Source organism: Numida meleagris, chromosome 5 (genome assembly GCF_002078875.1).
Source record: "Numida meleagris isolate 19003 breed g44 Domestic line chromosome 5, NumMel1.0, whole genome shotgun sequence".
NCBI lineage: Eukaryota > Metazoa > Chordata > Aves > Galliformes > Numididae > Numida > Numida meleagris.
Window position 1 is genome coordinate 45,034,323 of NC_034413.1, and position 13,083 is coordinate 45,047,405.

General features: G+C 36.5%; 1 protein-coding gene across 2 annotated transcripts in view; it reads left to right on the forward strand.

Annotated features, from left to right (window-relative positions):
- AOX1 (aldehyde oxidase 1) overlaps positions 1-13,083 on the forward strand; it is a 41,202-nt gene that overhangs the window by 18,388 nt on the left and 9,731 nt on the right. For both annotated transcript variants that reach the window (XM_021400811.1, XM_021400812.1), the window contains exons 17-27: positions 1,568-1,737; positions 2,884-3,010; positions 4,082-4,204; positions 5,004-5,100; positions 6,035-6,159; positions 7,178-7,311; positions 7,986-8,073; positions 9,021-9,107; positions 10,779-10,970; positions 11,262-11,489; positions 12,441-12,536. In XM_021400811.1, coding sequence (XP_021256486.1) covers positions 1,568-1,737; positions 2,884-3,010; positions 4,082-4,204; positions 5,004-5,100; positions 6,035-6,159; positions 7,178-7,311; positions 7,986-8,073; positions 9,021-9,107; positions 10,779-10,970; positions 11,262-11,489; positions 12,441-12,536 — 1,467 coding nt within the window. The remainder of the gene's footprint in view (positions 1-1,567; positions 1,738-2,883; positions 3,011-4,081; positions 4,205-5,003; positions 5,101-6,034; positions 6,160-7,177; positions 7,312-7,985; positions 8,074-9,020; positions 9,108-10,778; positions 10,971-11,261; positions 11,490-12,440; positions 12,537-13,083) is intronic.

Sequence of the window (13,083 nt, forward strand, 5' to 3'; positions counted from 1 at the left end):
CTTTTCCTTGGCTTTAAGAGGGCTCTTAGTTCTTAGTGTAGATTTAGGAATCAAGCTGAAGTTTGTGATAGCAATGTGCTCAGATTGTTAAAGGAGAAGTCAGCAGTAGATGGCAGCAGAGAACAGATCTTGGATTTTCTGAGCTCTTGGGAGTCCTTGTGACTAGATCTGGATGGGAAATCCAGCAAGGTAAGAGTTTTGATCTTTTCATGTAATTAGTAAGAATGCAGATTAAAAAAAAAAATCAAGTTGTTTGAAACCTAAAGAAATTTCAAATGAAATTTCGGGAAACATTTTTGTTTCAATTTTAGTTATTCCTTAGAATAACTTGTTAGCTTTAAATACTTATTTGTTCAAGTCATTATCTACAACTTCTGCAGACCTACCTTAAAAGTAGTTTAGTGGCAGTACAAAATTAACAAAAGATCCAGAATTAAGGAAATTAGTTTTCTGTGGCTTTCTACAATTTATTCCTGAGCTGCACGAAAGTGACTTAACAACAGAAATGGATACATTTTATTTTTCTGATCAGCCAGCACCGAGAAACACAGAAGATATAGAAAACGAGAATGTCTGTTTTGTCACTTGAAATTTCTAACTTTTGCAAATTCTTATCTTCTACCTGGACTTCTTCATATGAACCTGTTATTTATTTATTTTTAAGTTAGGGGAAAAAAAAGAATACATATCTTGAAAGATAAATATGAGATGAAGTTTAGATGGACTTGCTGAGATAGCCATTTGAGGAACTTCAGTCAGTCAAGTGAAAAATGTCTTTGGACTAATAGCAGAGAATGTACCAGGAAGTGCAAGAGAGAGAAATACAGTGAGAACACTTGTGTGCTGGAGGCCATAGGAGAAAAAAGACTTTGGGACCTGAGGAAATCACTAGCTCTAAATGCAGAAAGTGAAAAAGTGTGATCACTGACCCAGAAACTGGAAAACTGGTTTGAAAGTGGACAACAACTAGTTGATGTGGCAGAATTATCTAGCAAAACTAAATTAACTTTCAAGAAAACCTAGAAAAATAATGTTAATAAGGTGTGACATTCATACACTGTTGTAAGGGAATAAAATTGAGAAGGAAACATTTAAACATTTTCTGTCTGATTTACACTGATAGCACTCTTTCGCTGAGGGAGATAAATCCTACAAACCATTGCAAATTGTGGAAACTAGAACACCACGAACTGGTAGAATACAGAACAGAAACGTGAGAATAATTCAGAGGAGTCTCATGACACCAATCAGTGAGGGAGAATATTGGCCTTCTAAGAAATAGCTGCTCTTTGTATGACTTTGATGTAAGTGATCATGGAAAACGTACATTTAGATCAACCTGTACAAGGTTCTTGGAAGACTCCTTGGGAGAAGTGATTGGAGAAAGCCTCAGGAGCAGGAGTCTAGTTCTGCATCTGTTTTCAATATAGAACCAAATGATGATAATACAGACAGTTATTCTTCATCCAATTTTCTAATTAATGTAACATAGTATTATTTTTAAACTTTTGGGGTTGGTTTTTGTTTTTTTTTTTGTTTTTGTTTTTGTTTTTTTTTGATGATACAGGACGTAGAGCTGAGTCAGTCTCCACAAGATCCTGTGGGACGGCCTATTATGCACCAGTCTGGAATTAAGCATGCCACTGGTGAAGCAGTTTACATTGATGATATTCCTTCTGTGGATGGGGAGCTCTTCCTGGCTGTTGTCACTAGTTCCAGAGCTCATGCTAAGATTGTGTAAGTATTCCAAGCGTATCTGAAGAAAGTGTTACTATGAAGTCTGATGTTTTCAGAACAGACTAATGAAGTTGAATTATCTGTATACAAAATAACATATCTGATACCCACAGTGGCTCAGGTGTTGGAAGCAATATTATCATGGAATCACAGAATCATAGAACGGTTTGGGTTGGAAGGGACCTTTAAGATCATCAAGTTCCAACCCCCCTGCTATAGGCAGAGACACCTCCCACTAGACCAAGTTTCTCAAAGCCCCATCCAGCCTGGCCTTGAATGCTTCCAGGGAGGGGGCATCCACAGCCTCACGAGGCAACCTGTTCCAGTGTCTCACCACCCTCACAGTAAAGAGCTTCTTCCTAATATGCAGTCTAAATCTACGCTCTTCCAATTTAAAACCATTTCCCCATCATAGAATCATAGAATTAGCTAGGTTGGAAAAGACCTATAAGATCATCCAGTCCAACCATCCACCTACCGCCAATAACCCCACTAAACCATGTCTCTCAACGCTATATCTAAATGTTTCTTGAACACCTCCAGGGATGGTGACTCAACCACCCCCCTGTGCAGCCCATTCCAGCGCCTGATCACTCTTTCAGAAAAGTAGTATTTCCTGATGTCCTGTCACTACCCGTCCTTATAAAAAGTCCCTCCCCAGCTTTCCTGTAGGCCCCTGTTCACTCTAGTAGAAGACTCTGATTGGATTTACATATATCATGTATCATGATATTCATGTTATATTCATATTACCAATCTTGCCAATTCTGTCATAATTTTTCACATGAACTCTCAATTTGTAGAATGTTTATTTGTATATTTGATATCTATATAGGCTGTAGAGCCTTAATGAGTTGCAATTATGCAGATTTTTATGAAATCAATACAGTTTAGGCAGCCTAGTGGGTGGATAATTTCCCTGTCATGTTTAGAACATTTTCTAGAATCACAACAAGTTACTAGAATTTTTAATTCCCTTTGATCATTTCTTTGCATACCAGGGAGAGAAGAAAAAGATACGTCTGATTCTGACAGTATGTACAGATTCTGTCTGTACATTAAATATACCTCTGATTGTGTTCACTCTCTGTGTGCAACTCTATAGAACTAATGAATTACATTTCTATCTTTCCATGTACCAATTAGGTCTATAGATACCTCAGAGGCTCTGAAGGAACCAGGTGTGTTTGACATCATAACAGCTAATGATGTACCAGCTACGAATGAGTTTCACTACTCTGATGATCCAGAGATTGTATTTGCAAGAAACAAGGTTTGAAAACAATCTTTTTTAAATTTTTTTAAAATATTTCCTTAATTTCTACTGTTTCTTCTTCAAGGGTTTATAATGAAATTTTGCCTGCTGCCTCTTGAATTTCTGTATAGTGGGTATGTCAAGGAATCATTTTAGGCATATGACATAGATTCAAAGAATGTCTAGAGTTGGAAGGGAGCCATCAAGCCCATGGCTCTACATAAGATTACCTAAAAATTAAATCATATAACTGAAGATGTTGTCCAAATGTTTCTTGAACTCCAGCAGGCTTGGTGCTGTGATCACAGCCCTGGGGAGCCTGTTCCAGAACCCAAATGCCCTCTTGCTGCAGAACATTTTCCTAAGACCCAGCCTGAACCTCCCTCATGCAGTTCCATGCCATTCCCTTGAGTCTTGTTGCTGTTACCAGAGAGAAGTGCCTACCCTTCTGCTCCCCCTCACAAAGAAGCTGTAGGTCATGACAAGGTCTCCCCTCATTCTCATCTTCTCTAGGCTGAAGAAACAAAATGACCTCAACTGCTTGTCGTATGTCTTCCCATCTAGACCTTTCACCATTTTATTTGCTCTCCTTTGGATACACTGTAATAGTTTTGTCCTATATGTTGTGTCACCCAAAGTTGTACACTGTACTCGAGGTGAGGCTGCAACCATGAGTGGAACCAGTGGAACAGTAGAGATTAGTATGATAAGTTCTTGTATTTCCCCACTCCTTTTTTGACTTTAAAACAGCTGATGTGTGATATAATCTGCCAAGAGAAATATGTATAAATCAGAGGAACACATATTAAATCTCACAAAATCATCTGAGTTGTTGGGAGGGTGTATTTCATTTACACTACCAAATCACTTGCAGATTTTTGAAAACCTTGTCTTTCTTGGTTCCCCAAGAGTAAATGTCTTCCTTATAATTTGTTAGCTTCTTGGATGAGCTAAAAATACAAAGTCCTAAGTCAAAACAAAATTCAAAAAAAGGAAACATTAGTAGTTGTTATGTGAAAGAAGAATTTCAGAAGCACGTACAGGAGCAATTTAAATCCACTGTTCTATTATATGATGTGTATTTTACAGGTAATTTGTGTGGGTCAGATTGTCTGTGCTGTAGCTGCAGATTCATATGCTCATGCCAGACAAGCCACTGCAAAAGTGAAGATAGAGTATGAAGCACTGGAACCTGTGATCTTGACAGTTGAGGTACTAATCTCTTCCTTTCTCTTGCTTTTTCACTGTTTTATCTATTTAGATAATGGAAACAGCAGTCTGTGCTCCTCACTTGCTTTTTGGACATGTTTTTCTAAGCAAAGAAGGTGAAACTGAACATCCAGTTAACTAGTTTGTCAGTAACTCTATAAATAACTTCTGAACTTTTGACTAATTTTGACCACCTGTAATATATAGATGATAGTCTCAAAAGTATTAAGGTTACACAAGTTTTGTAATAATAAACATAAGAGTAGGAAAGAAGAATTTTTCTTGCTGTTCCTAATGAGGAAAAAGTAATGAGCACTCTGGTTATTTTTAATTCTTTTGGTAGCTGTCAACTTGACAACCAGCATATGTATATTGGCTGAACAATCAGTTCCTGATTATTTGCAGCACTTTCTATCTGTTGACTAGTTAGAAAGCTGACAAAGCTAGGCTGGAGATGTAGGAACTGTTAGAGGAATGTGTGGGAAAATATATTAGGGATATGGAACATCTTGGAAATGTGATGTGGAACTCAGGGATAGGTAGAAATAAGGGGCAAAGGACACGTTCACAGGGAACTAAAACTAAACAGTTCTGTCAATCACTTTATGACTTGTTTACATAATGTGTATGGAGTATAACAGAATAGTCATTCTGATATAAAAATAGAGGTAATTTCTTTTTAAAGGCAGGCAAATTATCGTATCTCTGAAGAGAATGATATTCTTCCTGAGAGTAAAATGCCATGACAAACTGAGAACCTTCAAAATACACTAAAATCTATTTCTGTTTTTCTCTACTGCAGGATGCTATAAAGCACAACTCGTTCTTTGAACCAAAAAGAAAATTAGAATATGGGAATGTTGATAAGGCATTTGAAACTGTTGATCATATACTTGAAGGTAAATTGCAAGCTGTATTTGATAAGAAGTTGTTGTCAGTATTTGATCTTTCCTGTTTGTTCCTCAAGTGGCAATTTGACCTTTTTTTCAGTGATGTCACATGTGGCTATAAAGCCTGAGAAAGCTCTTGGCTGTCTGGAATGAAAGTGTGATTAAACCTAGTAGTTTTGAGGTCCTGCTTCATTCAAGTTTTCTGTGTCCTCTGCCCTTGAGATAGAATCACAGAATAATTCAGGTTGAAAGGATGTTGTCTAGTCCAACCTCACTCTCAAACAGCTCTAGTTAGAGCAGCGTACTCAGGGCCACATCCAACCAAGTTCTGAAAATCTTCCAGGATGGAGATTCCACAACCTCTACAAGTACCTGTTTCAGTGTTTGACCACCTTGATGGTGGTTTTTTTTTCATATGTCAAGTTGCAGTTTCTTGTATTCACTTCACCTTTCACTTCACACCTCTGAGAACAATCTGACTCTGTCTTCTCTACACCCTCTCATTAGGTAGTTGTGGACAACAGTAAAATTTGCCTTTAACACTTTTCTTCTTATGGCCAAGTAAATTCAGTTTTCTCATCTCTTGTTATACATTCTGTTCTCCATCACCCTCACCATCTTGATGGCCTTCTTGACCTGGTTCAGTATGTCTATGCTTTGCTTAATTGATCTGTGTTTTATTTAATACTGCCAACATTTGTAGGCAGTATTTCTATGCTATTAGTCAAGTTCTGTTGACGTCACTGGAACAAGACCAATTTAAACCTGTGAAGAATTTGACTTATGTTTTTATTTTAAATGTTGCTCCTTTTGTACAAGATACATCAGAAGATTTGACACTGACTACCAGGATTTACATGATGATAGACAGTATTTTTTTCCTGGTTAACTTTTTCCTGTCCTTTTTCTTCAGTAATAGTTGTGGTTTTTTTCTTTGGATCAGGGGAGATTCACATTGGGGGACAAGAACACTTTTATATGGAGACTCAGAGTGTGCTTGCTATTCCGAAAGGAGAGGATAAAGAAATGGATGTGTTTGTTTCAACACAGCATCCAGCATTTATCCAGGTAATGCAGAGCATTCTCAGAGAAAATGGTTGAACTTGTGATAATAGGGCTCTTTAAGTGTAAACCAAATCCATCTTAGCAATTTAGAAACAGTGGGAACGTGAATTTTCACATCTGGATTATCCAACAGGAACTGCTTTGTATTACTGCTATATCCTGTTATACTCTGACCACTCTGTGCTGACGATAAGGAGGAAGTAAATGTCTCTTATTCCAATTTGAACAAAGTACATCTTGCCCCACTAACGTGTTTTTGAGAAACTTCCTGTGGAGTTTCTCCATTAGCTTCTGTTGAGGTGAGGAGCAATCAGCACCCTGCAGTCATTGTGCTGAGGGATGGAGCAACTCTTATTAGCCGTAGGGGAAACTGCTGCTCCATGTCATAATGGTAAAGCAAACTCTGATGCAACATATGGTCTGCATAGCAATGGCTATGGTACGTGAAACTGATACTGTTTCACAACAAATGCTGGCATTTTGTGTTCAACACTCAGTTCAGCTGGGCTTTTCAGTTTCCATTACCTTACTGGCAAGAGCCAAGAAGCATGAGGAACTTTGAGAAAATGATGAATATTACAGATTTGAAGCAAGAGTATGCCTGATATTAGCAAAGCTTTAGATTATTGAAAACAAAACTTTTAACTAAAATTTAAAATCATACTGATGCTTTTGTTAATAAGAATGTAAACTATATTCTAATGATTTTTTGTTAGACATGAAGCTTCTCAGTTTTTCATACAGAAATTATTTACTTTTTGATATGTATATTCTTCTGTCCATGACCCTTTCACAGTCACCATGGCAGACATTTTGAATGAAAACACTGCTGAGTGTTTCTTGTTCTCTTTTGCTTGCTTTTTAAGTTGAGGTAAAGGAAAAAATCTTGTAAGGTGATTTAAAAAAGCAAACAAACAAACAAAACACCTTTATAGCCATTCTCTACAAAAGGTTCTTAATTCAAATTGCAACTTTAGAGCTAAAAGCAGTCCCTGATGCTGATGTAAAACTGTTTCTACAGGAGATGGTAGCTGCAAGTCTAGGTGTTCCAGCAAACAGGATCATGTGCCATGTTAAACGAGTTGGTGGAGCTTTTGGTGGGAAACTCCTGAAAGCCGGTTTACTGGCATCAGTTGCTTCAGTGGCAGCAAATAAGTAAGTGTGATGTGTGTATATTGGGATATGAAGAGAAAATCGAGTGAATAAGTTTTACATCTTGGCTAAAATATCTTGTCTTTTCTCAAAGTTGCTAGCCAAGAAGTCATAAAATCCTGACTATATACATTTCTTAAGACTTTCCAGTGCATTTCTTTGTTCACTTTGTTAGACTGCTTAGGTTGCATTAAGCAGCTTCAGCTCATCTGAGTTGAAGGGACTTGAAGAAATTGTGAGTAGTGTAAGTTAGAAGTAATCTTGAAATGGTTGACCATTTCAGAAAGACCAGTTTCTGAACACTGAAGCTTTGTATATGTATTCAAACCCTGACATTAACCATCCAGAAGTGAACTGGATGCTGCTGTGACAGTGGAAGAGTTCATGAGTGGAACTGCTGTTAGCACACTTAACAAAGTTCAGTCTTAAAATTGGAATTTCATTAACTTTCAAGAGGTGAAATTAAAAATTCTGACATGATTGTAACTGCAAAAGAAAGTGAATGCTGGATATAGCCTTATGCACATATTTAAGTCTATTAAAATTCAGTTTATACTAAAGCTCAGTGCGTACTTTTATGCATTGCTGAATCTGGACTCCTAATTAATAGAATATGCTAATACTGTTAATAATCTCTTAGTTTGTCTGAAATTCTTACTTTTCTTTTGTTGATTTAGAACCAGCAGAGCAGTGCGTCTTATTCTGAGCCGGGGTGATGATATGTTAATCACTGGTGGCCGACATCCTTTTATTGGCAAATATAAAGTGAGTACCACAGGAATTTAGTGAAAAAACACCTGCTCATATTCCTTGAATAAGGAGTTCAGTGTTACCAGTTAATGCTGTTTCTTTTAATTAAAATAATAATAATCAATTTAAAAACAAACTAGCCAGGAAACAAAGAGGTAAAGTTGCTTTACAACCTGTTTCTGCCTCTACTTCTGCAGAGTTTTGTTTTGTTTTCTAGTTCATTCCTGTCCTTTTATATCTCTTTCTGTCTTTCTGCCTGGGACCTGGAAGGCAGGCTAGCTCAGACTTCTGCAGTTCTTTTTAAACTCTACATGCAGTTAAGTTCACACAAAGGAGCAGCTGTTTTTTTTTTTTTTTCACAGAAACAGTGTGATGCATGAAAAGTCACTCTCTGAAGGAAATTTCTTTCTTCATTGCTCATGAAATGTCATTACTCCTAACAGTTTATTAGGGAAAATTCTGTCTACATTTCAATCTCAAATACATAGATAAAGCAGAAGGAATTGTCTAAGATGCATCCCTGAAGATGAAAAAGATTTGTAGCTCATGTTGAGAACTCAGCAACTATCATTAATGGCAACAGGTGAAAAGAGATGTAAGATAAACATAACATTTCTTCATTAATACAAGCAAATGTCATATTGCATCTACCATCTTTCTTACGGTTAGAAAGGAATTTGACTCTGCCTGCTGTGGACATTCCTAGGTGACACTTCAGCCATCTGTTGGGCAACACACAAAAAACACTGGGCTTCCATGCTTCTTCCTTTACCAATAGGCTTCTTGTTTCCTGTATCTATACATTTTTTTTCCTCTCTTGTCCTATTGCAGTTTCAGTAGTTTCAGAAATTAGCAGTGCAGTATGAGCCTGATTATGTGGCTTACATTTATTTGCAAAATATACTAACAGTAAAGAAGTAAATGAATGTCAAATATCTAAGGTAATTGGTGATTCATTGTAGGTTGGCTTCATGAATGATGGTAGGATCAGAGCTGTGGATGCCAAATATTACATTAATGGAGGATGCACCCCTGATGAATCTGTCCTGGTAAGGATTTTGTAAGCTGACAAGTCTTGTAACAGGGAGAAATCATTAGCTGGAAAATGATGAATATCAAACTCACTCGCACAGGTATTGTATTAGTCTTTTGATGTAAGGACTCTGTTGTTACTGAAAAATCTACACGTAGCAGTTTACCTTTCCTTATTTAGTTATGTCAACTACTTCTTGATGTTTTCCTACACATTCGCTTCATACATGGGCTCTCAGGTTTGTTTTCCCATTACAAACATGTCAACAATGTATTCATTTAAAAATACATAGTATCTACATTTGTGCCTGCATAAGGCTTTGTGTCTGCAAAGCTGAGCAGATCTGCCCTAGCCTTCAGAATATATAAACATAGTGATAATTGTTCTGTTACTAGCTCCATGCGATTCTGTCCCAGGTCTGCACTTATTGTGCTGTGTACAACAGTTCCTTGCTTATAGGTCTGCATAGTACAAAATATTGCTAGCTATTTGCACTTGCATAGGTTATTCTAGCTGTAAGTGAAACATTTTTTGAGGTTGCTGCCTGTATGGGTTACTGCCCTGCCTAAAGGTATTTTCTGTGCACTGAAATCTGTCAGTGCAATTGCCCATACTATTGCTGCCAAACCTGTTTCTGAAAATAGACCTGGCTTAGAAAAATAATCCATGTTTAAAGCATCAAGATTAAAACAGACATTTCTAGGAAGAAACTTGAATATAACTTAGCATTGTAGTATAACCGTGTTATATTCACTCTGGTTCATCAGTAACCCTCTTAAGACTGTTGTGCTTCAAACACACCCTTTCTCTGAAATCCATAGAAGTTGTGATTGTAACAAGAAAAATATGTCCCTCATTTTCATCCCACAAATAGCACTGCAGCTTATGTTTCCTAAGTGAAAAAGTAGCATTATATGGCGTTATCCATATACATAGTTATTACAGCAGTACTCTTCAATTGTTCATATACAGAAATGTTTTGAAGTTTATTGTTTAAAGCACAGTAGAAATTGTAGGAATTTAAGGTTAAATTTACCCTTCTGATAAATCTACTGAACACTGAAGAGAGCCAATGGCCTGACTATGAGACATCAAAAAAATTTTAGCCTATTTATTTTGATATTGAGTCTCAAAGTCTAACTAGAGATACCTACTATGGAATTTTCCTTTTCTTGTGTTTTTTGTCAGGTGAAACCTCTAAGAAACAAACAAACCCAACAACAACAAAAATCACATAAGAACCAGAAGACTGCAATACATAGGTTTTCTACAGGAACCAAACCTTAACTGTGAATTTTGATAGGACATGATAATTCAGAATTCTTTCATCAGTTCCTTTCACAGCTTCTGTTGCTTTAAGTCTGTTGTGCCTATTTCTTAGTTCTGTATGGCTTTTAATATTGACGCAGGAGCAAAACCAATCTTAAAATGAATAATCAGTTACATCTTTATGACTAGCTACTGACACTCAACTACTAGTAACATTACCTGTTTTCTATGAATATCAGGTGAAAAGAACTGAAATGTAATATCATGTTGATTGAGAAATGACTGAAAAAAATTGTATGTGTGCGTAATGATTGTCAGAAAACTGAAGGTCTTTCTATGAGATGAGGAAGATTTAAATGTGAATCTGAAAGAATTACTGTTCTGAAATTTAACTCTACTTGTTTGTTCCCTACTTCAGGTAGCAGAAGTGTCCTTATTAAAAATGGACAATGCATATAAGATTCCCAACTTGAGATGCTGGGCTTATGCATGCAAAACAAACTTGCCATCAAACACAGCATTCCGTGGGTTTGGTTTTCCTCAGTCAGGACTGGTGACAGAAACTTGGATAACAGAAGTTGCAGAGAAAACAGGTTTATCGCCAGAAAAGGTGAGAATAAAAAGACATCTTCTCTCCTGAAATGAAATCTGTGAAGTTAAAATTGTTTGGATTAGCTCAAATGTTTGAACAAATCTTTTCTAAGTCAAACATGATTTGTGCTATAATTCTTTCTTTTTAACAATGTCTGATTGTTGAATGGTAGCACGCTTTTTAAAACTGAACCAAACTGCCAATTGTTCAAAAAACAGGAAATAAACTTGACTAGTTGTCTACTAGTACTCCCATATGGTCAGTCTACCTTTAATGTGATTGTGTTGTCTGCTAATTTTATTGTTTCAGGTTAGGGAAATGAATATGTATAAGGAGGATGAGCAAACACACTTCAAACAAAAGCTTGATCCACAAAACTTAATACGGTGTTGGAATGAATGTATGGAGAAATCTGCATACTACAGTAGGAAAACAGCTATTGAGGAATTTAACAAACAAAATTACTGGAAGAAAAAAGGGATTGCCATTGTTCCAATGAAGTTTCCATTTGGACTCGGCTCACGTTACCTTTCTCAGGTTAGTTTTTCTAAAGAGTAAATGAGCTCAACTTTTCATTTGTAGAAGATTATAGTTACTCTACCTTATTAAAAAAAAAAAAAAAGTAATCTTTCAACTTCTGGAAAGCTATCATTCTGCTATTAGCTGTTGCTGGGAGACCATGCTAGCTTCCAGCTATCTGCAAACTGAGATCACAGTTTTTTGGTCTTCAGGACCCAGGCAGCTTAGACCCTGCCTACTTAAAAGTCAGCTTTGTCTCTTAGGATGTGATATAGATAAAGGACAAATTATGAGTATTTTAGGAATGATTGCAAAGAGTTGTTGGGTAAGTTGTCAATTTTAGAAATAGCTCTGGACTTACTCTTTCTGACCATGGGATTAAAGTGGGAGGCTCTTCTTAGACTTAACCCTTTGAAGTCATCAAAGATTAAATTTAAGGAAGAAAAGGAGGACAGCAGTATTTTTGGTCAGTATATTTGTTTTACATTGGTATTCAATACTTTTAAGAATGAATAATGTTTTATCAGTTGAAAACTAGACATTTGACTTCGTTGTATCATATTGAACTGGCCTGTCTCTATACAGAACCTTTGTAGTCTACAGCACCTACTTCCCACTGAGTCCATAACTATGCTGACCACTGACAGCCTGTCAAAACTCCTGTGTCCAAAGGCACTCAAATATCAGTTAGAACCACTAATGACAGAGGTTCTTACAGCTTTTTTTGAAGCTATTGGGATTCTATTGCTAAGTCTGGCTTTATTTCAGGATCTTGCAACAGCAAAAAAGCAGACCTCCAAGGATTTGTATCATTTTCTTTTGAAGCTTTTTTAAGGGACTAGCATTTAAAATGTCACCTTCTGTTCAAAAGTGTTAAGCAAAAAACTCCTTTCTTTTTTTGATCCATCACCATATATAATGATTTCTCACTTGAATAATCTTGATTTATTTATTTTTAATTTATTTTAGGCTGCTGCTCTGGTTCATATTTATACAGATGGATCTGTGCTTTTGACACATGGTGGAACTGAACTGGGACAGGGTATTCATACAAAAATGATCCAGGTAACAAATGATTATTAACTTATACTTTGCCTGTTACATAGATAAACAATGGAAAGTTTTTCTTCTTGCGTATTTAGTGTACTAGATTAACAATTTCTTCATTATTGTTGTTCCTGCTGCTTTACACCGGTAGAGTTGGAAAGCAAAGGTGATAGGGATGGCAGAAAGAGAAAAGATAGAGAGAATATACTGATTATTATTCCAATGATATGTGAAGAGGCTTATTAGAAATAAGATCTTTTGATCTTTAGGGGATAGTTCTATCATCCCTTTTGTATTGCAGAAAAAGTCAGTAATCACATTAGTATACTGTCCAAAGAGATTATATTACCATCATCATCTTTGTTTACTCAATAATTGGAATAATTGAGACATAATCTCTGAAGATAATTAGCAAGCTGAAGAAAGCTTGGGATCTGGGCATGCATAATTTATCCTCAGTCATAGAGGATGTAATCAGCAATTCAGGATCTGAATGTTGGACTCCAGAACCTCAATCCAGAGTTTCAGTGCAGCTTGAACATTGTCCTTCTGTTCTGTCTCTTTA